At 39.5% G+C, this 27,740-nt stretch overlaps 3 protein-coding genes across 4 annotated transcripts in view; 1 reads left to right on the top strand and 2 right to left on the bottom strand.

Annotated features, from left to right (window-relative positions):
- Positions 1-193: 193 nt before the first annotated feature.
- Positions 194-12,026, bottom strand: LOC144194715 (alpha-protein kinase 3-like). The gene is made up of 14 exons (XM_077713941.1): positions 10,642-12,026; positions 10,371-10,562; positions 9,306-9,427; positions 8,627-8,744; positions 7,747-8,563; positions 3,787-5,614; positions 3,517-3,664; positions 3,312-3,439; positions 3,188-3,223; positions 2,841-3,115; positions 2,673-2,761; positions 2,353-2,570; positions 2,174-2,222; positions 194-2,081 (listed from the first exon to the last, which is right to left on the bottom strand). The coding sequence occupies exons 2-14, from the start codon at positions 10,490-10,492 to the stop codon at positions 1,781-1,783; spliced, it is 4,251 nt and encodes a 1,416-aa protein (XP_077570067.1). The 5' UTR covers positions 10,493-10,562; positions 10,642-12,026; the 3' UTR covers positions 194-1,780.
- Positions 12,027-12,630: 604 nt separating this feature from the next.
- cry5 (cryptochrome circadian regulator 5) overlaps positions 12,631-27,740 on the bottom strand; it is a 25,104-nt gene continuing 9,994 nt past the window's right edge. Inside the window, exons 1-15 of one of the 2 annotated variants that reach the window (XM_077712658.1) lie at positions 26,557-26,574; positions 25,356-25,501; positions 21,963-22,061; positions 17,958-18,322; positions 17,019-17,144; positions 16,222-16,438; positions 15,947-16,141; positions 15,684-15,802; positions 15,458-15,612; positions 14,705-14,845; positions 14,038-14,205; positions 13,831-13,971; positions 13,547-13,698; positions 13,192-13,412; positions 12,631-12,928 (exon numbers count right to left, since the gene is read on the bottom strand). In XM_077712658.1, the coding sequence (XP_077568784.1) occupies positions 12,870-12,928; positions 13,192-13,412; positions 13,547-13,698; positions 13,831-13,971; positions 14,038-14,205; positions 14,705-14,845; positions 15,458-15,612; positions 15,684-15,802; positions 15,947-16,141; positions 16,222-16,436 (1,566 nt within the window). In that variant the 5' untranslated portion in view covers positions 16,437-16,438; positions 17,019-17,144; positions 17,958-18,322; ... (1 more) ...; positions 25,356-25,501; positions 26,557-26,574 and the 3' untranslated portion in view covers positions 12,631-12,869. Of the gene's footprint in view, positions 12,929-13,191; positions 13,413-13,546; positions 13,699-13,830; positions 13,972-14,037; positions 14,206-14,704; positions 14,846-15,457; positions 15,613-15,683; positions 15,803-15,946; positions 16,142-16,221; positions 16,439-17,018; positions 17,145-17,957; positions 18,323-21,962; positions 22,062-25,355; positions 25,502-26,556; positions 26,575-27,740 lie in introns of those variants that run through there. The other variant, XM_077712659.1, reaches the window with a different exon arrangement.
- Positions 17,893-27,740, top strand: part of LOC144193956 (FERM domain-containing protein 5-like) — a 23,717-nt gene continuing 13,869 nt past the window's right edge. The window contains exon 1 of the mRNA XM_077712657.1: positions 17,893-18,248. Coding sequence (XP_077568783.1) covers positions 18,147-18,248 — 102 coding nt within the window. The 5' untranslated portion in view covers positions 17,893-18,146. The remainder of the gene's footprint in view (positions 18,249-27,740) is intronic.

Below are 27,740 nucleotides of genomic sequence, written 5' to 3'. Positions count from 1 at the left end.
CACCAATGGATAAAATATGTCATATTGTTGAATGAGTAAAACAGTAAAAGTTAAATGCAATTTGTAATAAGTTCTTAGCATAGTCTTAACACAAATAAATAAAAGTGAATGTACAAGGGATTTGTTTTATGATACGAATTGCTGTCAACACAGTATTTCTAAAGAATGGTATTAGTTGAATAATAACAAAGTCTTTTAGATTTAGAAGGCAGCTAAATTTCATCCGATTTCATTTGTAGTAGACACAAGCAAACAAAGCATTCATAAAAGACTTTGGGAAAACTTGTAGGTGAGCCAAATGTGAGTCTATGTTGCGTGTTGTTGTGACACTGATGTTGCTGGAAGTCTTTATAAATGACAACAAGTGAACTTTTTGCTCTAAATAACATTAAGTGGACACACGGGAGCTCTTACATAAAGGATGACGTGCTAATGACCAAAGATTCACAAGTGATTATCATGACGAGGTTAGCCTTTTGCATTGGTTTTTCCTCACACGCACACCGAGCTCCAATTTTAACAAAGGCATCTTACTGGCCAATTTGGATAAAAATGAATCAAATATCATTCGTTTCTCATCTTATGTCATTCATTTGTCTTCATAACAAATGTAGGACAGACGTCATGAACATGGACCCACTTCTGTTCATTTTATATAATTTTTGGATTATCTTTATTATGAACATTCACACAGTAATGACTAGGATTTTAGTTTTACTGATCTCAACTTTACATATTCAGTTATTGGGCCTTGTTTAAATTATGAAATGTTGCCTTACACCTTGCTACTATTGGTAATCAGTAGAGGGTGTATCGCACCTCTGGTGTAAAGTCTTTTAAGATGGCAAAATGAGTATAATTCATTCAAATTTTCAAAAAAAAAAAAATAAAATAACTGGGACAGGATGTCATAGAACAGGATGAGTCACGTTTTCTGGTATTTTCAGATAAAAAGATGATCAGCGATGAATCAAAACTAAGTTAATCTTATCACTTAAAACACAGCTGGAACTCTCAGGATATTTCTCCAGACACTCGTTCGTCTTTGTTTTATTTTACATTCAGTCCCATTTAGCAGTTATAATATAAAATATGTGTCACTGTACATCCAAATCATGCGACAATTCTATCTACATGTGCATAATAATTGGATTCTTTGTGTACAAAAGTTGACTTTATGGTAATCGTGCTAAACATGGTCAGTATTTATAAATAAGCCACGGACCTAGAGGTTGTCACGTGGAATGGAACAATAGCCCTTCAGTTAGTGAACGGATCTCTAAAAATAGAAGTGCATAAGAACAGACAAAATACGATAAGCAGCAAACACGTGGTTTTCAAATGCATCTGACCATATTAGAACAGCGAGCCATTATCTCTGCTGTAAAGTTACCAAATTAATTAAAAGCTAGCATAGCTCCTTTGCTTACCACATCCTGAAACCACATGACTACCACAACTACCACCACAAATTTTTCCTTGTAATTTCTCGTAGAAATATCCACTTCTCTCAGGTCAATATTAGTACCACATCAGATATTTCTGCCAAGTAAAACTTTACACATTACCATCAGTTAACACAGCAGGTCAAAATAATCAAATCCCTTGCCTAACTACTCCTTTCTGGATGAACTGATGAAGACTTGCTTAATTGAAGCAATAACAACCTAGATGAACGAAAATATTGGCATCAATGCTGCCTAGATTTCAAGACAAATGAACACTTAAATCCCAAAAAAGACAAGGAATGGCAACTGGTAAATTTCTGGTCTGTAATGCCTCAGATAGAGACTTCAACAGCAGTTTTCAAAGTATTAGTATTGCCCTCTTGCTGGGACTTTCTCGACACCCGAGGGCTACCGGTCGCTCTTCTGCTAGTCTGTGGGCTCCCTGAACCGGAAGCCTGATTTTTGCGCTGTAGTAATGGGCTCTTAGAGCCTTTGGACTTGGTTGGTGTCGTTAAAGAGTCCAAAACCTTGAGGGACCTCAGACCCAGGAGACCGCAAAAGTAGTTACATTGGTGATGTGAAACAAAAGCCTCCAAAACTTCAGGCTTGCCTTCAATTTGGAGGCCTTGATGTCTGCAGCAATAAAGAAAAATACTAGGTTGACAAGTCTAACCAATACAAAAAGCAAACACAATGTTTTAGTATTATTTAAACATTTGACCAACCCAGTAGATCGAACTGTAATTCCAATGTTGGTGATCTTTGCATCGACCCCTGAAAAATAGCACAGTAGAGCATGATTATGTCGTTTAAAAGCTGATAGAAACTCATTGGCATAGAAATTTGCAGTTTGAAATTGCTTTACTCTTGGAGATCCAACTGTATATTCAAATGAAAAACCTACCTTCAAGTCGAGTGATGAGCAGATTCCTGCTGGTCCATTGAAAGATCCAGTGCTGCAAAGCGCAACACTTGAGCCCAACATCAGAGGTAGCTTTCATCTCTATTTTTCCCATATGGTCCAATTCAACATATTTCTGATAGACCCCAGCCAAGTCAGCCTCCACAGTGGCATAGGGGATAGTGTTTGCAGGCCGGTACATTAAGTGGACTGGGATGACCCTGGTTTGTGTAGAATACGTAATGACATTACAAAGCAAAGACAATGCAATAAATGTAAAAAAACAAGGTTAAATTTGATGCACTATTTGAGAATGAACTCACTCAAGAGAAGGTCCAAAGTTTTCAATAATTCTTGCTTCTGCAGAGAAGATTTTGCAGTACTCCCGAGCCAGATTCTGAATTTTACATTGCTGTGTCCGGAACAACGTAAAAAACATCTTATTAGGATTCCACGCAACATAAAGCCTCACATTCGTAACTGAAGCATACCTGCTTGACTAATTCCAAGTTTCTTTCAGTGAGACCGTGTTCCTCCTTCCCGCCATAGGCGATTTCGCGTTTTACTTTGAGGACACACGTGTGACCAGACTCAAAGACCGGCTCCAAGCCATATATGACTTTTGCCCTCCAGACTTTGTGGCCACTTCCTTCGCCGATACAGGATTGGTCGAGCATTATGCGACCGAACAACTTGTTGCCCCACACGCCACTGTCAGCTACACCTTTGCTAAACACCAGGGGTGCCATTTCTATCTCTTCTCCAACTTGATGACAGTAAAACAGAGACAAATGACTTAGGCTTTAGGTTACATCAACTGCTAAAAATCTAATCTTACCACCAAGATCCCCGCGGAGAGAAATCCTAGCCAAAACTGCAGCACATGGCGAGAAAGAGTACACACAGAATTGTTGCAGCTAAATATTACCGATAAAATACGGTTGTGCCAAGTGAATACATACTGTTTGGACCAAGCATAAATTCAGTGGAGTCGCTCCCATAGTCATTTGTGATTGTGCACTTGTAAACGCCAGAGTCTTTACTTGATGCTTGAACGATAGCCAGATTGACCTGACTTTCGTCTGAAGTGCTGTGAAACAAAAATAAAATGCAGAGAAACAGTCGGTATTCATTTGGGGGGGAAAACTTTACCCACTAGGAATTTACCTTCTCATAATTCGGGCAATCTCCAAATCATTTCTGTACCAAGCGATGGCCGAGTCAGTGAGAATGTTGAAGAACTGGCACCACAGTTTTAAGTGCCCCGAGCTATCAGCAAAGCTTTCACTGCGGATCTTACGGATAACTTGGGGAGCTAAAATGGACAGGTGTGAGAATTTAGTTTCTAACAGGCATAGGAATCAGTGAGTAACTAAATAGAACATTCATAGAAAATGAATGGAACAAAAAATGCCTGAATATAAAAAAGAGCTCCACCTTTGCATGGATCCAATCTGTCCTTCAAATTTTTCTCACTTTGGGTGTCCTCATTGGTGGGTTGGGTCGGTGTCTTTGTCACGGTGGCTGTCTTCTTTCTTCCTAGCATCGGCGATCGCTTCTCCGAAGAAGTTTTCTCATCATTGGAAAGAAGAAGAAGAGGTGACAGTGGTGAGACATCTGAAGATGACGTCATTTTCATGGTACCCGTTGAATCCATACTGTCTGGTGGGGAAACCTCTTGGGTCTTACTTTGGGGTTCTGGTTGTAATTTGACCTCCAAAGATTTGTCCTTGGAGGAAGGGATTTTACGACGGGCTCCTGATGCTAATTCTTGTGGAGTAGCCAAAGAATGAGAAGAATCGCCATCTTTTTTCTGCAATAACAGATTGGCTTTGGGGTTTGAATTCACCAGGATATTGTTATCTGGATTTTGTTCAACCATTGACTGCCCTTGAATATGGGGGCTGTTTTCTTGGGTATCTGTAGCAATGAATCGCGGATTTGGCACCCCCGGTGAACAACCTCTTGGATGGTGTTCTATTATCAGTGATTCGGAAGTGTTTTCAGTTATTCCCTGTTGAGTTTTAGTGTCTAATTTAATATCTGGGACAGACTTTACCCGATGTCCCAAGTCTCCATTCTGATCACTTTTGGTTCTTAATGTAGTTCTTTGACTTTCTTCCTCCTTTGGATTCATGACCACAGAAGGGTAGGTTTTTGAAGAACCTGCACAGGGGATAACTGCACAGTCTTGATTATATTCTATTGTGGGAACAGGATCCATACTACTTTCTCCGAGATGACCTTTCTTTTCAAGAATTTCCTTTGGAGACATTTGACCAACAGAATTCCCAGGAAAGCCATCAGAGACTGATTTACTTTTTTGGTCTTCTTCCTCTTTAGGATTCACAGAAACTGAAGGGTAGTTATTGATAGAACCTGCAAAGGGAATGTCCAGAACATTGCCTTCTAATTTTATTGGCTCAATGGCAGATGGAGGACAAAGACTAGAACCTTCTTCAAAAGTCCTATTCTTTCTGCTATTACTTTTCTCTAAAAGATTTGCTTTTGGTGATTTCTGATCAACACTAGTCTCTGGAATGACTTGAGCTTCGGACTTCCTCTCTTGAGTTGTCTTATCCTTAGGACTTAGGGGATCAGCTGCCGAACTGCCTAGCAAGCCTGGAGGCAAGTTGTTTGAGTCAAGAGTGCTTATTTGGGCTCTCATCATTTCTGCAACAGATATGACCCTGGCCACAGGTTGGGGGGTTTCTTGGAATTTTCTGGACTGCTGCTCATTTAAGATTAAAGCTTTTTTGGAATGTTGACCATCAGCTTCAACTATCCCTTTCTTGTTCTTAGAGGGCACAACATTAGTATTAGTGACTTTAGTCACTTCATCTTTGCTTTGTTGTGCCTTTGGTGCCGCAGTGGTTTCTGTCACTGGTTCATCAATCTTTTTATTTGGCGTTACTGGCTTTTTAACTTCATTATCATCTAGATTCTTATTACTTTGTCCTATTAAGCCTACAGAAGATTTTACAATTAAACCATCTTGGCTTTTCTGGTCTTCAGGCAAAACAGCGTTTGACTTTTGCGGGACCGTCAGGCCTTCGGTTGAATCCTTGGAATGAAGCTTTTTATGTTGCGGCTCTTTAGCAAGACTTGATCCAAAGAGGAGCCGAGTGTCTTCTTTTGAAGCTGCTCCCTTCCATGGAGTTTTCCGTTGAAGTCGTGCGTTCGTCGCTGCCAAACCCCGATCAGGTGGAGGTTCTGGTTTTACTGTTGCGTTATTCCCCCTCATCCATGTAGGAGCCTGTGTAACCTTAGGAGACAATACAAGCATGTTTCCAGGCTGTAAATACAAATGACACTTTATCCCCGGCCACGTAGGAAATGTGAAATTTCAACAACAGCAACAGCGTGACAAGCAACAAATAGAAATCCCTGGAAAAGCCTACGTTAGATACTTAAAAATAATCGTCATTGGCAATGATTCCAAATCGCATGTAGCTGCCTGTTTACTCCACTGCAAACTACCAGATAATTTCAATATTTCCTGGAGGATTTCATTGGAGAGACAGCCATGCTAATTCTGTGTTTACATTACTAGCATGTAAATGTATTGCTTGTTATACATTTAAAGAATTTTGAAAACACATTTCTCACGGATTAGCTGTAACCACTATACCAAGACTGCCATTACACATGTAATCCTTTGCACCCCTGTGTTGGGTACTCGTGCACCCCCAACTTGCTTCGAGCGGCCACACATAACCTAGCGATTGAAACAACTCGTGTAAACACTGCAATGGAAATGTAGTCAGATTTAGAATAGGCAGAACAGTTTGTTTCAATTGCTGCCAAAGTAAGGCGAGACAGGGAAGTTGATCTCGAGATGTACTTTTGTAACTACTACCTTTAGCATTAATGGCAAAAGATCAAAGGTTTTATATATTCGCATGGATACAAATCAGCTCTTTGATCCACGATCATCTTTCATTGGACTTGTACAAGGTATAAAACATGTCAGTGTTACATGAAAACAGGTTGATCACTGGTTTGTGGTCCAGACAGTGTCAAATCCACATCACGTCCAAGCATGGGTTGCTTTTTTAATTAGCCTTCTATAAATAGTAACAGAGGTTCCCCCCAGTCACATGACAATACCTAAAAAATATATATGATAATCTCATACTATAATTATAATGGCTTGACACATTTTGTGCTGTAGAAATTGATTTCAAAAGCATTTTGCAAGATGAATTTGGATTGCTTGCTTGCGAGATGTAAAAAAAAACCCATTTGACTGGATTAAAGTAAATATGGATTGGTTTGGACTCAAATGAGTAGGTTTTACCGACATTAATGGTATCTCCAGTAATCTAGACAGGGTGGTGTGGGGCTATTTTGTAGTGAAGTGGGGTCACATTGGAATGTCAATCATTTTGAGAGCCACTTCAGTTGACTCACTGATGTCAGTAACTGTGCAGACGGTTGCATCAGCCCTTGTCTATAATCAACATTCAAAATTCCACCGTGGCTAAAAACTGTTGACAGGTTATTTTGTCTTTATATATATTCGACATTTGACATTATGTCATAACATTTGGCTTCTAGTTAGAATTGTTGTAGAAGCTATTCCTAATTTGTAAACTTTTGACGGTATTTTATAATGTGTTTTTGTTAGACAGTGGTTTAATTGTTTTGCCTTAAATTTCAGCCAGTCTTTATAAAGCGCTCATTTAACTAATTGGCTGAGCGAGTGAATAGCGAGTGAATAGTGAATATTCTTATCTATTTATTGTAATTTATTTTAAAAGATGATTTAAATTGGAAAATAGACAATTAAAAGCTTAAATGGTTAAATGGTTAAATGGTTAAATGGTTAAAAGGCAATGAAAAATGGGCATCCACTGCCAGTTCTCCCAGTTTAAATGTCATTGGTTGTCTGTCATTGTCATAAATATCATGAAATGGAAAAAACAACAACAACCTATGATGATGTTCTCTGTGCTACTAGTGAGGATCGTTCATTGGCCCCCTCCCAGGCAAAAAAACGGATTGGAGGTCCGGCACCATCAATGGCAGCCAATGAGAGTCCTACAAAGGCCTCATCAGAAGTGAAATCCACAGCACTTAGCTTTGACTACGCCAATAAACAGCAATATGTTAAAAGCAACTCTCAGTATGACGGACGCAATGACGTGTCATTTATGATTCCTATTTTCACTCAAGCTTGTCATTCATGAAACAGGTTCTCGTAAAAAAGTCATGTTAATCTTTCTCAAACTTATTGCCAGGCTGTCTCACGAGTAAACACGACAGCATCACGCAGCCCCACTGTCCCTGCAGGGCGCTGATGTCGTTTCTATGAATAGCATCACGTCATTCGTGTTGGCCAGGACCACCAAGCTACCCCCCATGATCTTACGTAGGAGGAACAAAAAAACTCACCTCGCTCTCCATTAGCGAATTCCTTTGTTGGGCTTTTGTTTCCTTTTGCGGCAGCTCGGGTAAAGCGGTCCTCTTCTGGAGGGCCCCTTCCGCCAATACGGGGTCAGTCAGATGCTCTGGGACTGCTTTTGACACCCGTTGGGGTTCTGGAGTACTTTTGAGCTCGGATGGTAAGGTGGGATTCTTCTCCAGAATTTTCTCCTCACATTTGCGGTCAGTTTCTTTGTGTTTTTTCAAACTTTCTGGCGAACGTAGCGCCTCAAAACTTTTTTTCTTCAACAGTTTTCCACCCGGAACCTTGTTTTTGACATTCTCCGACTCTTTGGTTTCATCGGAGGTCCTCTCGCCTCTGGGGAAAATTTTGATCTTCTTCTTAACAAAGGGAGTCTTGGCAATGCCGCTGTTGTTATCAGTTTTTGACTTGGCTATGGGTGCAGGTTTCTCTTCCTTTGGTTCCTCTGCAGGTTTCTTCTCCTTTGGTTCCTCTGCAGATTCCTCTAACCTCACTTTTGAGTCTTCAACAGCCAATGGAACCAAATCCTCGGGGACCAGGTCTTCTTTGGAGCTGGGTACGCTGGAGAAGACCTCCACGGTGGAGCGCCGCTTCTTCTGCGTGCGTTCCGGGCTGATGGCCTGAAGCGGTTTCTGGTTCTCCTTCCCATTTCGCCCGTCCGTTTTCTGCTTGAGCTTAGCAAAGTAGCGCTGGTGGATCCTGAACTCGTTCATTCCGCCGACCTCCAGCACCCCGGAGCAAGACACGATGCCTTTGCTGTTACTGGCCGACGCCTGGTAGATGGCGGCGTCCTCCGTAGTACAGCTGCGAGGACAAGCTCATGTTGTCAACATATCCAAAAAGTATCATAGTAGACACAGTACGTACTCGTAAATATGCAGGGAATGGCTTTGTCCATTGCGAAATATTTCATATTTAGGAAGGCCACATAGTCTGTCCAACTGTTTATCATCTTTGTACCAAGTAAGCTGAGGGATAGGATGACCTGAAGCACAAAAAAAAATAAAAATAAATTGTGAGAAATGATAACTCAAATCAGATCAGTGGCTTTAATAGGAATGTAAAACTGATTTCATGATATTTTATGGAATTATGTTACTTATGTTATACATGTCGACCATATTTCCTGGATTGTAAATTACTCTGGTACTCTAGTGCAACTAATATATTTTTTGTTCACCTTACCTGTTTTGTCTGTTGTTCCTTATTGTACTATTATATTTTCATGTATACATTTTGTTCTTGGTTTCTAATAATTTAAAAAAATGCCCCCAAAAATGCAACCTATACTCAAGGATAACTTATATTTCCATTGTGCATTCTTTTAATAGTGCGACTTATAGTACGGCAAATACAATTTTAAACTACTACTTTCCCTCTATATTACTTTGCATAAAGTGTCTCTTTCAATAAAGGTGACCTCGATAATTTCGAGACTTGGTTTCCATATGCGCATATGATATGCGTGTCCGAATATAATCAAAGGGTTAACGCAACCCGCATTTTTTCATCATTTAGCTTGTTTCCAACGGGTAGAGATGCTCACCAGTCACCACGCAGATGAACTTGGCATTGGAACTCTCCGACACAGCTTTAGACTTGAGAGTGGTCACGAAGGCCGGCTGCGTTTCTTGAGTCAGTCGAGCGATAACGCTGCATAGTGTGCTCCTGTCCATATGGAAGAAGACGTGTACATTTAATTAAAGTGTAAAAACAGTGATTGTGGAAAAACAAACTAAAATGACTTCATCGCAAAATATGGATCTACACACACATTCAGTCACACCACAATCCATGTGTGGTGTTGCCAGACTGTTCAGCATTGACGTCAACAAAGACTTTCCCACATTCTAGATGACATAGATGCTTTGAAAGAGCATAAATGCACATAGCCTTTGGCCTCTAGGCACCATTCCATGTTGCTGTTTGATTAAACAATCATTTCACAGGAAATCCTACTGCTAATTGGCTTTAATGAAGAAGTCTTGAAGCATAAAACTGTTCACTTGATGTGTGTTTGTTTATACATGTCACTGTTGATCTTTTCAGTTTTCTCATTTAGCTGTTTTAAGCGCCGTTTGATCAAAGATATGCCCAATAAAAGTGCTTTGTTCATCCTAGCTACAATCCATGCATCTCCAAACATATTTAAGGAAAAATGTCTAATACGAAAGTGTGATATCAACAGAGATTAAATGTTTTTTTTTTTGTTTTACATTTTATTTGCTAGCGTAGATATGCATCCATTTGTGGAAAGGAAATCAATCTACACAACATAAAATAAAAGATGCTGTCAAAAACGTCACATTTTTTGTTAAATGCTTTTTCTCAATAATGTCCATTTTTCATTTTAAATACACTGGATACATTTGAGAATTAAAAAATAAGGTTTGCAATTGTCGCTTAAATAAAGTAAATTACAATGCATGAATGACAACAAATGAGTCTTTCTATGGTTCTTATTATAATAAAATGTATTTTCAAAACCGGATTCTGCTCTCTATGGACATATACTACTATAACATTAAATTTGCACATTCTAGTATGCAAATAAATCGACAATAAGCCTAATAACAACACTTGCCGAAATAAATTCCCCGCCCCACTATACCTGTTCTCTGGCCTGACGTTGGAGATGTAGCTGCAACCTCCGGGCCGACTATTCCCAGTAATCCCATTCCAATGGCCTGCCCTTCCATTGGCCGAATGGGAACGTGTTCTCCGTGAAGCCATTTAAAAGTAAACAAAAATTTCCCCCAAGTCAAAAAAAAAAAAAAGTCAAGCCAAAGATTCCAAGTGCCAGCTGCAAAAAAAAAAAAAAACAAACAAGAACAACAACAAAACATCAAATAATGAGCAATTTCCTAACGGAACGCACTCACCGTAGATGAGGTCACGTCCCTCTTTGTCAGATGCCCCGCAGCTCTGACTTGAGGCTCTATGATTTCCAATCAGGCGAGAGCATGCATACACACACTGCTATTTTTAGTGGGCCCTCAAATAGGAGAAGAGTGAAACACTTCACATCCGCCCGACCTGTCGGCACACCATTGTGTACGATAAGATGCAGCAGTTGGACAAAAAAAAGTCACAACTGAAGTCAGACATGTTGCCGATCTGCACAGGAAAGAAAAGTGGGAGTTAGTGTAGTGGCAAGTTCACAATATAGAAAAATAATGTTGAATTTGGAGGCATTAGTTGTTCATGTCTGCAACAGCAAAAGAACCATGTTTGGTAGCAAGACCCGTTTCTGCACAAATTATAATCTATTTTTGGCACTTGTAAAACAAATTGTGCACATTAACAACCGTTTCTCCTAGTTTTAATGACTTGGACGTCCATCTCTGTCGGACATGATTGAGTTAAAGACTATAAAAAAAAAAATTGTCCACTTTAGAGCATTCGCTTGTGTGCTTTAGGTTTTATATTCGTTTTTATTTACAAACGAGAGGACTTCTTTATCCACGGACTATCATTTTTATCCCCGAGGAAAAGTAGTCAAAATATAGAACATCCCTATAAGGCCGCATAGCAATCGGCATCTCCTCTGCTCGACTATTTTCATTTATTTGGTGTAATAAACCATGTCAGTGGAATTTAGCTCTTAAAATTTCACAGGCATAAGAATAAAACTCAGGATGGCCCAAAGTTGACTTTTTGACTTTGATAGAATGTTTTGTCGATACAATCTGGTGTCAAATGCCCATATTCTTTATTCATTTCATCATTCGTTGCAGGGTTTGCAGGAGCCAATTCCAGCTGTATCTGGGGGACTACACCCTCGACTGGTCGCCAGTAATTCGTAGGGCACAGAGAGCGACCGACAACCACACACACTCACAAACCAGATAAGAAAATTTTGAGTATTAGTTGCAGGTCCACTCAAACAGTGAAAAACAAAGTGCACTTTATACTCCAGAAAATACGCCAATTCACTGCCGGCCATAAATAGCAATCTACGTCCAATTATTTTAAGATTTTAAGTGTTGTTGGGTTAAACTGGATGAATACAAGCAACACATAAACAAGCTAAAATGTCCTAATGTGTTTTGCTGCTAACCCTCCTAGTGTAAACGGATTGGACGCCTCGGTCCATCGCTTCCAAAAGTCGCGCAGCAAAAATCTTTACACTGGGAGCCATTTACAAGTCTGCCGTACACCAACGAGCACGAGCAGCTGCTGGAGGGAGCTCTTTCAGTGCCACGCTCCAAAATATTTGCAATTATGAAGTGTCCACACAGTTAACCGGGTTGGTCAGAGCACAAAGAGGAAGAAGAAGAAAGCCGCTTCTCACATGCACACATGCACTGTTTGCTTATTTGCTGCCGTCCCCATGGAAACGGAGCTAAGCTTTGCTCATCCATCAAGGCTGTGACATCATCTTCTGGATATTCACGCCGGTGTCAGGTCCAAGGAAGCGGCAGAATGCCTGACTTGCTCGGACAGCTGACACACACACACACACACACACACACACACACACACACACACACACACACACACACACACACACAGGATGCCTGCACAATTTGAATGATTGCATCATTGTAGTTAAATAAAGCAATAAGGGTTGACACTACTTCCTTCAACTTACTTTACCGACACTTGTAGGACTTGTTAAAGGCTTGCACTTCATTTTGCAGCCAGGGCACCTAATCAAGCTTTGGTAAATATCAATAAAAGGCTCAAAGCTAGTCAGGCTGCTCTTGGGAAGTCAGTCAATACTTGAGCGCTGCAGGCAGGCCTGTTCTGAAAACAATTCATTATTGATGAGACAGTCATTTTCTTGGTATGTTGGATCATTGGAAATGTAAACGTTCTCTTGTTATTGAATTTTTGCTTTAAATAAATAAACTGTTATGGATAAATGATTAGCCCCTGGAAAATGATGTGTTTTTAATATAAAGATATCAAAACCAACATTCCAGTATGCGGAAAAATTCAAGAAAATTACAGTAACATAACCACTATGCCCTAATGAAGCACCATTCTGCTTCCTATTCACATCGGTGTACAAAGAAGTATAAAGATACATAAGTATTTAAAAATATAAAGCATGCAATTAAAAAAAATGCAATGTATCTAAACAATGGTTAACTGAATGCTTCCCTTATTTCTTTGCTTTTTTCTTCAACATATCGACAACAGAGGGCGCCTTGCGTTTTGCACCTGCAAAAAAAGATACATTATTGTTTAAGCACTATTATGGCTCCTAAAAATTGTTTTATATCCTGATTGTAATAAAAATAGAAATAAAACGCTTTTATTTATTATTATTATTATTATTATTCTCAATAATATCAAGAACTACTAACAATAATCTAAATAAAGACAGATTCAAGGTACATTATAATATTGACAACTGTTAAACCCAAAGTACCAGAATTGTAGCCAACTAGATTCTAGTCAAAAGCCTCAATATTTTTAATCACCTTGCTTCTTGGTAGTCGATTCATCAGTGTTGGCAGATCGATTTTTGTAGGCCAACTTCATCCTCTGGATGTTCTTCTTGTGGATCACTTCATGTTCCACAATAGGACGAGGATAGTCTTTACCCACGATGCATCCTGCTGCTTTCTGCACACTTCCTGGAGCTTTCCAAGGCTCGTAAATGTACTGAGCCGGAAACTTCTTCAAAGCGGGGAGGTACTTTCTGCCAATATTTAAGACATGAACAAAATGCCAATAGTTCTTACGGCGTGAAAAACTACCGAACATTTTCCCACATTCGTAAAACACGCATTTAAGTCCACATTAACAGATGAAGGGATTAAATTATAGTCGTACTTGATGTACTCGCCGTTTTTGTCCGTCTTTTTGCCAAATGCCACAGGCGAGTAGACTCGGAAGTACTGGTGGAAAAAGGTACTAGCTGAGAGCCACTGCCAATTGCCCGCATTGAGAGCCCAGTCGCCATCCAATAGGAGCTCCTCAAATACCTGAAGTCATAAATAGAAGCACACAAAGCCAAAAGAAGAATGTTTCCCTTATATTGAACTCTTTATAAAACAAGGGTTATGAAGGACTATAAAGGGGTAATGGCAGCATCATTTCTTTCTTCTTATGGTTACCTTCTGGCCTTCCTCCCAGCTGATCCACAAGTCTCCTCTAGTGAGGAAGCAGGCGACAGCATGTCGAGCAAGATGATGGATCCATCCTTCTTGTCTTAGTTGGGTCATGATTGCATCAATGAAGGGGAAACCGGTGCGTCCCTTTTCAAAATAAAAGCCCTTGTAAGTGAGTAAGTGTAGTTAAAGACATGGCATCAATTTTTATACCTCTCGCCACGCAGTTAGATATGTTTCATTTGTGTCCCAGTCCACCTGAGTGCATACAGGGTTGCCCTCCATTTTGTTAAAGTTGGGGATACCAACGCTTGTTGTGTAGAAGAATTCTCGCCACATTAACTGTCCATGTAGAGACACTGGTGGATCGGAATGTTTTTTCTAGGAGGGGGGAAAAAAAGAAAGAAAAATCTTGACTCGGGGCTAAAGCAATAATAATAATAAAATATTTACCAATTATTCAATCATAATTCCCTGAAGCAGAAAAATGTAATTGCAGCAGTATTTTGCTTCCCAAAAAGAAAATGGATTAATGAATTTTCTGGAGATGACAACTGTTATAAATAATATCCCATTTCCATCTATTTTTTTAATGTCTTTATAGTCTGGAAGAGTCTAAATGTGAGCATTCACTAAACAACAGTTATTGTCTGAGCGAAGTGGCCGCAAAAATATTTGGTGTTGAAAATATGAAAATAACAAATAAGTACCTTTATATAATCGCATTCATGAGCACTAATGTCAGCTGGCTAATTTGCTAACTTAAATCACAAAGAACTTCCGAAACTACCGACGTTTTACATTGCATTACCACATGATGAGCTAATGCTCTCTAGAAAGTTATAGTGGAAATTTTTACTCAAATGATAAAAAGACTCACTCCTTTGTAAACTTCAGTAAGCCTCCACCAGAAGGTGCGTGCAGACAGGCACCCAAAAGTGACGTAGGGGCTGAGGACCGTGGTGCTCGGACTCATAGAGTTGGGAGATGTCTGAGGTTTCTCAAAGTTGCACACCCATCCCTTTAGGCCAAGAAAAAAATATATATTATTGTTTGGTTTATTCTGTATTACTATTATAAATATAGTTGTATTAACTCGTTTCTTTGTTAAATCATTCTCTTATTATTCTCAAAGTGTTGCGAGGTCATAAACTGCCGCCTAGTCCACTCTCACATGGACTTCTCCAAGGATTGTTGACGCTACATCCAAATACCCAGTATCGGACTGTGAGGGTTGTTGATCGGGCAAGGACTGCATATCTGCCATTTCCAGCAACGGAGCCCATAACAAAGATATTGTTTCTGCCACGTCCATAACACTCGTGACGCACTTCGGGTTTTTCTTTATGGAATTATTATATGATTGTTAGTTCAAATTAAGGCGTGATTGTTTTTGTTTTAATGCCTTAAAGCTGTATGCAAAATACTGTTCGAGAGGGATACTTTGGAAGATCGCCTCCCTTAAGGTTACTTAACTGTGATCCATTCTATTTAATTAAATGTCAATAATTGAATAAGATGTCTGCCTGCTGTTATTGATAATTACGGACGAAGGTAATTATTAATGAACCTAACAATTATTAACTTAAGCGAAGAAACATGCACATGCAAGAATAACAAGTGCAAAAATTACAGTTTTTTTCATATTCTCCTCCAGTCGGCTCAAAGCTTCTCGTTCTCCTCCTGGGAAAGGCTCCTCTCCAAGTTGTGATGTGTCATGACCGAGTTCCCCCACAGTTGGGATCCCGTACTTATTTTCATCATCCTCTGAATGAGGGGTCTTCACACCTTTAAGTTGACATCAACAATGTCGCATTTAGTCCATGAAAAAAAAAAGACAAGTAAAAATAGTCTGCTACCTTTCATGTCCTCTGCAGTTGGAGCGAGGATTGGTCTCTTTGGTTGGCCGAGGGTCTTCACTAGTGCCTGCATGCGGTTGTATGTGAGGGGGGCTTTTCCATTATTCTCCTCTATTATTCTAGGATAATAAGGCAGGTGGCAAGTATTTGTGAATGTAATCACATTTGCGGAAATTGAAATGCAATGACATTCGGTTTTTAAATGGATGTAGAAAGTTTGGTCATTTTTTTAGGAAAAATTGCAGGTTTTGGAGAAACAATACCTGTCAATGTCATAAAGTGTGTGGGACACTTTATAGAGAATTTCCACTTTGTGTTCTTTGGCTAAGGATGCCACCTTTTGGTCACGGGATACGCTGTAAGGCTCCGTGTCGTATTCGTATGTCAGCTTGGTTATTTTCCACTTGGTGAAAAGTTGAGGGAAAATGTCCTCTGGTTTGCCTCTCACAACAAACAGCCTGAAATAAGAAGAAAGAAAAACACATTAGTCGGGAAAATGTATTTTTCTGTGATCTTGGGTTTACTATTGTGAGCCTACCTGGAGTTTAGTAGTCTGAGGTTACAGTCCAAGTCTTTGAGCGAACCCAAGAGGAACCTCCAGCGGTTGATGCCCACCCGTGTCTTGTCAAAAAGGTGGGGGTCAAGGATGAACACCGGGTAGAGCTCCTCGCAGTCTTTGAGAGACGCCATTAGTGCCGGGTTGTCGTGTAGCCGCAGGCCTTTACGGAACCAGTGGATGCACCTTTGAGCCATGTCTGTTGGAATGGAACACCAAATTATTTACTTGTTTGTTTGTCTGTCTGTAGTCGTTATTTGTGCACCTGTCTGCACTTATTTATCTTTGTGACTATTTATTATGCAACTACATATTTATTTACTTTATTTATTTATTCTCTATTATTTATTGATTAATTATTAGTTATTTTTTATTTTTTTCTCTATTATTTATTGATTAATTATTTGTTACTTTTCCTTTTTTTATTTTTTATTTATTGATTATTTGTTATTTTTACTTTGTATTTATTGATTAATTATTTGTTAGTTTTTTGTGCACATTATACTTGTATAATGACAATAAAAGCATTGAATTCAATCTTTTCACTATTAACCATATGTCTCTAATGAGTAGTATCTTCTGTGTGGAATTGCATTGCAAAAGATTGGTTGATTTATTTTCAGATTAAGAATTCCATTGCCCATATTGCATTTTACTACACAAAAACACAAGGTAGTGATAACAATGCGTCCACGTTTACATCCTGGCAAAAACACACAGCGACTCGTGCAACGTGCATCATGCATATTTTTTAAAAGTAACAGATAGAAATAACTTACCTTTATGGGTTTTTTTGCACAGTCCAACATATACTGGCTCGTGTCAAATGAATGTTTGGTAACACACGTTGAAGGGTTATGAAACAGGAAGTAAGTCAGCCAATCAGAAGGTGAGAGGCGGGGCGTCTAAAGAAGCAACACACGGAGCATTTGTGATACATTTAAGAGCCACTAGATGTCATTGCAATGCAGAAAATACACGCAAAGTTCCCAAGTGTATTGCAATAAAATAATGATAATCTATGACCAATCAAATATCATGTGAGTATATGATGTTTTTCCCCCGAAGCCTTTGGTTTTGAAAGAAGTGTACATTATGTTTTTATTTTAATGTCTACTAGTATTTTGTATTGACGCTGTTAGCAATAAGTACATCCGAAATTATTTCGATAACTCTTGATTATTATCTTGATTGTGTGTATGACAGGGTTAGGGTTAGGTTTAGAGGTTAGGGTTAGAGGTTAGGTTTAGAGGTTAGGGGTTAGGGTTATGGTTTTTGTAACCCTATTCATTGATTTTTGTAACCCTACACATTGGAATTGAAAAGTGCTTCATTAACACATCTTTCAGTCAGAGTTTTGTGTTCACAAAGCACATTTTAATCGCAATTGCAACACATTATGATGACCAAGCAAACAACTCTATCCCATTCCTATAGTGCCACAATGCAGCAAACTTTGATTTATGCATTTGGGAATGTTATCATCCAACAATTCTATGAATTCGTAGACATGCCTTTCTGCCGCAGCGTCGGTTGTTATTGTTATTATCGCCCATGTGCCTTCTCAACACAATTGGGTGTTTTACCAAATGCTCGCCATCACTCATTGGAGGAAGGGAAGGTGAGGTTGGGGGGAGAAAAATGTGGGTGGAGTAGAGTTTTTCTTTTTTTTAACACTTGAAGGTGGTCCAGTGTGGAAAAAGCCAGCGATTCCGTACCTCTAATCTCTAATCGCTGGTGCGGTGCTTCTTCTCCCAAGCAAGTATAGTCGGAGATGCTCCATCTGAGGTGGCGTTCATGGACGCCTCGGACGTCCAGGTGTCGGGACACGGTGCGGGCGCGTCTCTAATTCGCATGCATGCGCTTGACGTCGACTTCCCCGGTCCGGTTCGCAGACCGCTGGGAAGATGCTGAGCAGACTGATGAGTAGTAGCATCCGGAGTCTGGACCGGGAGTGCAACTGCACCGTGAGGTTGTTGGACGACTCCGAGTACACCTGCACCATCCAGGTCAGTACCGTCAGCAACACGTCATTTTCGGCAATGCCACTTGACGCATTTTTTGGTTGATTTCAATGGGATTTCTGGAGTGGAAGAGAGAGGGAGTGAAGGGGGGTTTTATGGCAGACAGTCAGTCCGATTATCATTGAGGGTGTTCTGGTCAGTGACATCACCAGTTTGGACACCCTATTAGCAGTTATGCAGCATGGTTGGGGAGTGGGAGAGCTGGCAAATGCATGCAACATTTTTAATTAGAATATGTCAGTGCAAAGACAGACAGGATATTTTATAGACGGAATTATCATGCTGGATTAAAGGGGTGGTTTTTGTGTGTTGGTTTGATGCACCTATTGCAGCGGAACCTGATCACACTTGACAAAGATGATTAACATAGAAGGAATGGAGTTTTTTCGGTGCATTTTTTAAGTTTAATTAGGAGGAATCAATTGTGAATGCTCATTATTATGCAGCAATGACGGTGCTAGTTGTCCGATTCATTTTGACTGTAAGGGGCAAAGCATCCCAGGGCTCGGACGTTTGGTCGCCGGACGTTTGGTCGCCGGACGTTTGGTCGCCGGTCTTTTGGTCGCCGGTCTTTTGGTCGCCGGTCTTTTGGTCGCCGGTTTTTTGGTCGCTGGTCTTTTGGTCGCCGGTCAAAAGGTGACAGAGAGTTTACTGTTGAAACCAGCTCTCAAATTTATATTCATGAGAGAGAGTTTAACATCTAAATATATTTGACCGGCAACCAAAAGGGACTAAAAGACCGGCAACCAAATGTCCGGTCATGAAGCATCTCAGTCAAAATGGATGGGATGTTAAGTGATATCAATGAAGACAAATGAGTTAAAAAAAAAGGTCATAATTTGTGTTAAATGTTTTTTTTAACAAATTTGTGGGTGGCCATAATCCTCAAACCAAGTCAATAGTCTGGGTTAATCAAATATTATTTAAGTGTACTGGGCTTTTTTTTTCAAAAATGTTGAGAGAGCTGGCGCCTTTCAAGAAGTACTTCCTCACATTCAAAATGTTGACGTCCCAAACTGTATATTAAAGCGTAATCTGCTATGCCGTGGGGCATGATGTCGTTAGGCTGTTGGGAATGCACTCTCTTCTTAATGTCTTCCTGAAGAGCCTTCTGCATTCTCTTAACGGCAGCTAACGACTGATGCATGAGACCCAATCGCAACAAAAACCAGGCTAACTTATCCTTAGTTGAAAGCATTTCTCCTCACTTGACGACTTCAAAGAGATCAATAATAACGTATTGTCGTGAAGGAAGTCACCATTAGAATGTTTTATCCGCTTTGTATTGGAAGTCACGTGACTTGAAGGCGGCCTCGTCGCCAAGGTGTTTGGAGCTTCCTTGCTTGCAGAGGGATTCCGCTGCAAGCATGAATTAAAGATGATGACAGCACTCAGAGACGTGGCTTGGGCGTTTATTTCTGACATCTAACGTGACGGCTAAAGAAAAGAAAAGCCTCTCAACCTCTGACAATTTCAAGCACTTTTACTCTGGGGATTCTTAAAAGGCGGATTTTCAAGTCACCTTGAGTCATTTTCTTTCTCAGGCTTGAATTTGGCAACAAGTGGAGGGAAATCATTGTGTACACAATTTTTTTAACAAAAAAAAATATGTATTTGGAAATCCTGCCTAAATATTTCCAGGTCAAGGTTTGAAAAATAGAAATTTGAAACATAAAACTTCAAAAATGTGCATTAATACCTAATTTATTGGGGTTAATAGGTACCAAAACCTGCCGCAATACATTATTTTTATTATTTTTTGGACATTTGAATCCACTACTATTATTAACTTCCGAAGGTACACATCTATCCTCTCGTTTCCATTGAAAATTAAAAAAAAAAAAACGCCAATGGTGACTTGCCTTTTTCCAATTTCATGTTTTTTTCATATTTGGTGGATCCAATCCTACATTCCGCATTCATTTATGGTGAAACTTTTTCCGGAATGCAATAATACAGTCGGTAAAAGAACCATAAAAGTAGAACTTAGAGGCTGCCTCCTCCATTCAAAATACTACATTTGGACATAAATTGAGGGTTTCAACACTTAAAGCAACAAAGCACAGCAAAGAATAAATTCAAAATGTTAATTTCTTTGCATATTTAAATATTCTCAGCCTGGAGAATAATGGAAAAAGGCTTAATTTTTTCCCAACGGGCTTCGCAATGTTGCCAAACTGGTACCATTCTTTTCAAAGATTACACCATTTGTATAATAGACTTAAGCCGTTTATTTATAGATAATTAATTGAATGCAGTTGGAACATGTTTTTGCCATTCTGGTCAAATGTGACGTCAGGACACCTTGGAGATATGGCCCAGAATCAAATGTGCTAATTGTATCCCATTTAGTTCATTGAGCACATGCTTGTCAAACTCTCATCATGGGGGAATAATAATTGTTTTAATCTTCATAAATGGAATCATTTTAAGTCATAAAATGCCCAAAAAAGGACAAAAGTGGGCATCTAATTCCAACAATTGGTCACAAACACAAACAGATCACCAATAGTTTTTCATATAACAGCATAAATGAACATATTTATATATTTTATATACTTGTTTTTAAACTAGTTTGTATATTATCACTTCATATACTGCAACTGCCACATTCATGCCTGACAAGGAGACTATTTATTCTATACTAAGAACTACACTTTAATTTGTAAATGGGCTCAAGAAAATGGATTTAAAAATTGTAGATGCTGATTTTTTTGAGATTTTTTCAATTTTTTATTTTATTTTTGGAAGAGTTCTCAATGAAATTTTGGTGTTGTTACATGAGAGAGTCTTCTCCTTTTGCTTGGCTGTCTACATCTCTCTACTAAATTAATGATAATGCCTAAGCTTAGCATAAATTGGCTTTTAAAACCATCCTGAGTCAGACAAGGACTGCTTTCAAGACAAACACAATGATGTTGTTTTTCTTTGCAGGATTCATAACCAAGTAAATGACTACTTTTTTTTTTTAATTAAAACTTTAAGTGACTGTAAAGAGGAAGAAAAAAATATTCACTAATTTTCACACAGCAGACAAGAAAACAAATGAACATAAAACGCATATAAAATAAGGCTTCAAAATTATTTCTCTCCAATCAATGCATTTTGGTAAATACTATCGTCAAAATTAAATACATGTGTGGTCAAGGATTCAATACTTTCAGAGAACAAAAGCCTCCACATAATCACAATTTAACAACTTGGTCCTGTCCCTGTGAGGATATCCCTAACCCATAAATAGAAAGTATTCTAACAGTGTGTGCGTCTGCATTGTGTGTGTATGTGAGTGTGTGTGTGTGTTTGGACAGGATGGAAATGAGGAGACAGGCAACATTACACCAGAAACGTGCTAATTACTCTGCTGTAGTGACAAATGCTAATATACACTAATGATATCACCAGAGACCCTCCAATGGCGTACAATGTGGAAATGTGATAGTGATTCATTCATTCACTTTATATGGCGCTTATCGTCTTAAGGGTCGATCTGTGTGTGTGTGTGTGTGTGTGTGTGTGTGTGTGTGTGTGTGTGTGTGTGTGTGTGTGTGTGTGTGTGTGTGGATGTGTGTGTGTGTGTGTGGATGGGTGGGTGGGTATGTTATACTGCCCACGGTTTGCCGTTTAGCTTTAGCCATTTTTTTTGTGATGTATGTCAATCTTGAGTTAGCGTCAGTCAACTAATAATGCACTAAAAGTTACCTGGATATGGGTTGTCTTCTACTTGTGCCTTGCGATTGTCTGGCCACCAATTCAGGGTGTCCCTCGCCTCTGGGATAGGCTCCAGCACCCCCTGCAACCCTAGTGAGGATAAAATGGTCCAGAAAATGAAATGAGATGAGGTTTACAACTAGAGATGTGCAATAGTGCCCACATGACTTGAAAAACCTTTCCACTCTTATTATTATTATTATTATTTTTACTAATCAAGGTTAAAACCATCCATTCCGCCCTGCACCCCACAAAGCAGGCCTATTAGCTCAGTGGACGGCAGTCTATTTATAAACTCTTGCTATAGGGAGCAACTGTAGGTGCATGGAATACTAAGCACTCCACCTCATATAAACCTGGCCATGATCTGTCCAATTGCAGCCAACCGTCTACTTGAATTGTCCGTAAAAATAAAAGGAGGAAGGGGAAGGTGGGACCTCTTTCTTTTTCGCCACTGTTTTATTCTCCCTATTAAATCTGGGGAAAAAAGGACTGCATGCTAATGACTAAAATGCTCGCTGGAAATTGTCATGAAAAAGCCAGTGCTGTTTCTTTATCTTTTTTTAAACAGCAGACTAGCGCGAATACACAGTGAAGCCATGAGATTGAGAGGAGATTTCATGAAATGGATTTCAATTAGATCCGTCAAAGATGTGCTTATCTTCCCATGGAGAGCATTGAGATCTAAAACTGACAAAGTATACTTCATATTTCACTCATTTTCTACTTGGGTTAAGAATCAAACGATAATAGTACTTTGAAATAAACAGTAGCATAGTATACAAAATAAGTCTTAAACTGCTAATTCTAATGATTTCCTATGGTGAATTCTGCTTGTATGGCATTACATTGAAATACTACATGTGGCAGAATGTTATTGTCGCTTATCAGACATTTTTTATGTGAGTGTCTGCGTGTCCCAGACAGTCAAGCGCAATGACTTTCCTCCGCCCTTGGATTTTGGGGGAACCTTAGGTCTCCATGGTAACAAGATTATTGCATCACTAGCCTCCAGCTGCTGGCGTCAGGCTAGTGTTTGGACAAATTCTGCAGCCGACACACGTACATGCCGGTTCTGGCCCGAAACCGTGCATGCTAACAACCTGACTCTTCACTCTCATTAGATGTTCAGATCGTCCCTCGGCGCTTTCTTGTGACCCGCTTTTCAATTCACCTCTGGGATGGGAGGTTTTAAAAGCTTTGGTACTTTTTAAATTGGGGTTAACGATCATCTGACAGAGGATAGATGCATATGTGATGAATGCTCTACTATGCAGGTGTCTAACCAATGGCTGGGGACCCAGAGCCGGCCCTCCATGTTGTTTTGTGTGGGCCATGAAAGCAAAACAAACGTGTCCATTTGAAATAACATTTGATTTTGAAAGATGAGCTTGAATGTTTTTATATTTTTTAAAAGAGAGAATAGTTAAAATTATTTAACCCTTTTAGGGACAGAGCTCCCTCTAGTGGACAGCTATTCAAGACCGTTAACGTTTGTAATGTTTTCATGGGATCTTTTTTAAACTATAAAAATATGTAACAATGAATACAATGTGAATAAAGAAACAATTAATTAAATTAAAATGAATAAAAACAGAAATACGCACAGATTATCGCACGCACTGATCATTTTTTTGTGTGTGTCATCCTAATATTTAACTCACTACATACCATTGCATATCAACTTAAACTGGAAAATACCGGCTGTAATGGTTCATGTTTTGAGGCCAGAATAATTCATTCTGCCCTTCCAGTTAAATTATCGCCCCCTACGCGTTAAAAAAAATTGTATGAAAGGGTTAATGTCATTTTAAATGTCAAGAAATGACTAACAAAAAAAGAACAATATAAAAGACAACATTTGCTATTAGGGTCTTAAAATGAGAATTTGGAAAATTTGCTTGTAGATTGGGCGTGGCAACCCTAGTCGGCAGACAAAGTGGCCCCCCGAAGGAACAAAACCTGAACGACTGCTCAGCAACAAGACCTCAGCTATCCTGCACTTACATACATACATTTAGGATGTTCACATCTAACAGTGCCTCAAATGGATCCCTCCCTCATCCATCCACTAGCTGCATAATTCACCCAGAGGGGCGTCTCCTCCCACCAAAGCCTAGCATACTTTCCTCTTCGCTAGAGGTCACGATGACCTTGCTGCTTGGTTGAATCTCACTCTGCTTTCTGAGTGCCTTTGCTCAGCCGGCATTGAGCTTTCATCTATGTGCGTGTATGCGTGTGTGTAAAATTCTGGATGATGGTCAGAGTGCAAAAAATAGAGAGGATGGGGAGAAGACTGTGTGTGGATTGATGGCATGCAAGTAGATGCGGTACAATGCACTTGACTGGAATCTAACTGCATTAATCTAAGAGGTCTGTAGGGTTTTACAAAGATGTTTTTAGATTTCACAAAGGTCTCCGAAGGCTCTACCAAACTTTAGACCACATAAAAAATGGTAACTTTCAGCTATAATGCTTGTTTTCGAACTTTGTGCTGATAAAAAAAGTCTGGCTGGTCCTTTTCCTATTTGGCCTACTGAGCAAAGTGTCTTTGATATGAAAGAAAACCTGAAATTTATACTTTTTACTTGACGTCAGCAGATCATTTGTATTTTAGAATAATACCTCGTTCAACTAGCGTTTTTCCAGATCTGATTTTAATTACTCTGGTACTGACAGTTTCAGTTTAATGAGAAATCTTACGATGAGAGTCGACGACGAATGTTTTTGTCTGAACGCTGTGTTTGTGATGTGTGACCTAGAAAACACAAAGACGCATAATGATGAATTTCCCAGGCAGAGCAGAGAACTGACAAAGGGAGGAGTGTGTTTAAGCATTTGTGCAAAGTCAGATGAGATTCCAAAGCCACTGACTAATTAATGAGCTGACTCATTTATATATGGTACGTTACTGGGAAGTGCACCACAAGTCGCTTTGAAAACGACATCGGCTACCAGCACTATTTCAGACATGTTTGTTCCATAGGGAAACCCTAATTGGACAAAAATGTATCACCAGCATTTCTTGCCCAACTTTTAACAGTTAAATCACTTTATACAAAGAAAAAAAACAATGATTGGTTAGCGAGCCGTCAAGGATTTGGCTATATTAGTCTTCCAGGTTGTTTATTCTTTGCCTTTTCAAAGATACTCTGTCAAAAAGTATTGTTTTCCTCACAGACGAAGAGAACGTTTCTGTTTAACATTTCTTTTTGCACCATTTTTGTGAACATGTGTGACTTTCTTAACACAAATGTGGAAAATTTCAGTAAACAATAAATACTATAGCAAAATAAATAGTGATAGCTAAGCTATATTGAACCTGGCTGGGATACAAAGTGTCTTTATAGACCATCAAATGGACATATATTTTCAAACACTTACCTGCAATGCAGTTCAGGAAAGTAGGAAACTTGAGGATGACCTCCGACGATCTACTTTGTTCAAGGAGCCAACCTTTGGGGAAGTCACTTGGCACACAGTTCAGAGGGAGGGCAGCTGAGCTGAGTCTGGTTACAACCCAAAGGGCGCTGAAATAAAGCATAGAGCGGCAAGTCTCTTTAAATGTTCAACATCAAAGCAATAATTTAATAAGCCTCTGTGGCATGTCGTTCAGGTTAGCCTAAACCAGTGGTTCTTAACCTTGTTGGAGCTACAGAACCCTACCAGGTTCATATGTACCTTCATCAAAACCAACAGTTTCATATGCACATTCATGGAACCCTACCTTAGTGTAAAATAAAATGTTTCAAATTCATGATACTGTATACATTCATCACAGCACTGATTGGCCAAGCAATGTCACATTATCATGTGCAGCCATTGATGGATATAGAAAAACAACAAGCTAGTCCTAACAGTCTTGACCTCCGTGGCAAAGGCTCTACCGAAACCCTGACACCAACTCACCGAACCCCTAGACTTCGATCGAACCCAGGTTAAGGAACACTGACCACTAACCCTAACCCCCTAACCCCCTAACCCTAACCCCCTAACCCTAACCCTCTAACTCTAACCCCCTAACCCTAACCCGTTGGTACCTCATTAGGAGATCCTGATAAGAACCTAATAGTTGTTAAAATTTTAAACAAGTGTTAGTATTGCTGTGGGCACATTGCAAGACAATGTTCAGGCCCAAAGAAAATGAACACCTGGATCAAATCTTACTTTCAGGTGATTTACAAATAGTACCCTGGCGATCGTAATGAGCACCCCTGTCTATGGCATTCGAAACTGATCAAGCTAACCTATTTTGTTCCCCCACCTCAACCACAATTTGATTTATAGCCAACAGAGAATTCGTAATTGGTGTGGATGCAGGTGTTTCACTTGAATCGTACTATATACTCGCCCTGGGCCGAATGGGATTTGTTCCACCACTGGTCACCGGCCGGGCGCCGTCTTTGAAGGCTCAGACGGATACACTTGCACAAACCAGATTAATGGCATTTCACAGAGAGTGACCTGAAAGTGACAGCATGGTGCCAGAAGTAAAATTGAGAAATTGGCTTTCTTAACTTTGATCTCAAAGAACCCGTAATATCAACTTTTGCCAAATTGTCGACATGCTTTATAGTGCACTCACTGAAGTCTTGATAGCCTTGAGTCAGCTGAAACTGTCGAGTAACAGGCAGAATCTTTCCACCGGCGAGTGTGCTGCGTGAGACGCGTGTAGTGTGACAGGAATAAAAAGGACTCGTGGCCGCGGTCTCAGGGGCTCGGTGAATCTCTGCAACTAATTGTCTCTGCCGTGGTGGTTTAATGTTGCAGCAAAGTTATAAATGTCGCTGTCTGCCTTCTGGCGCTACTGGACAAGACGGACCCTCTTCACCTATGAAGATTAAAATTGCATTTCATGTTTTTATAATGACACTTGGAGATTCCAAGAAAAGTAATCGGACTCACAGAAACCACCCAAGCGGGGGTGTTACGATTGGCACGCGACGACTAATTATTAAGTCTTTGCTGGGTTGAATTATGCTTTTTTGGTAAACTTTTATGCTAGCTTTTTTGGATCGTCTGGAGGGAGGGCTCAAAATCTGACTCACTTTGTTCATCTTTTCCATATGATACGATAAAAGCTGCTTTGCAATTTCAATCAAAATGAAAGAAAAACACTTTTGGAAATAATGCGAATCCATGTAAAGCATAGAATATAAAAAACTGGCAGATATTTGTGGATGATTCACATTTATTCCTATGCAAGGACAATGTATGGCTGGTTAAATAAGACTTTATAGACCAGATAACACCATTTTGCAGGGAATATGTTTTTCTCTGAGTATAAATGGAGGAGTGTTTCACTAATAGGATCCTGCAGGCTGAATATATTGACATGACGAAACGAGACTTTCATCAACCTGGTGCGAGTCTGTTTTTGCTAAGGCTAGTCAATAGCGATATACGAGCCTCAATTAATGTCAGTCACAAAACTGCAGGTTTGAAGATTTTGCAAACAAAAATCATACTTAAACTTAATGCTGTTAACTGTTTACTATTTTGAGTATTTGTGCCTCAAACAATTCTAATTTAATCCTTGTTTACATCAGATTATGCTACAAACATACATCGTCAGTCCTGTTATTTACTGTAATTGCTTTTAAAAGTAGAAAAAAATAGTTGGAAAACATAATCTCCTCTTTCTAGGAATAGGAGAGACAAAAGATTGACGTGGTTCCAAAGCTAAAAGACGTACTACTTGCAAAAACATGCGTTTTGTTACTTTCCGTATTATTAGTTGCTTTGGGGCCCGTCAATTCTTTGTCAGCA

This window comes from Stigmatopora nigra, chromosome 3 (assembly GCF_051989575.1).
Source record: "Stigmatopora nigra isolate UIUO_SnigA chromosome 3, RoL_Snig_1.1, whole genome shotgun sequence".
NCBI classification, from domain to species: domain Eukaryota; kingdom Metazoa; phylum Chordata; class Actinopteri; order Syngnathiformes; family Syngnathidae; genus Stigmatopora; species Stigmatopora nigra.
Note: the sequence above shows the minus strand (reverse complement) of the source record. Positions and strands in the feature narration are given on the sequence as shown.

What these genes read in the sequence shown, in the direction of transcription:
- LOC144194715 (XM_077713941.1), bottom strand. Translation starts at nt 10,492, where the DNA reads ATGGCTTCACGGAGAACACGTTCCCATTCGGCCAATGGAAGGGCAGGC. An exon ending in ATTGCCCGAATTATGAGAAG is followed by an intron (nt 3,440 to 3,516) that starts GTAAATTCCTAG and finishes TTTGTTTCACAG; the next exon opens with CACTTCAGACGAAAGTCAGG. An exon ending in GCTCATCACTCGACTTGAAG is followed by an intron (nt 2,223 to 2,352) that starts GTAGGTTTTTCA and finishes GCTATTTTTCAG; the next exon opens with GGGTCGATGCAAAGATCACC.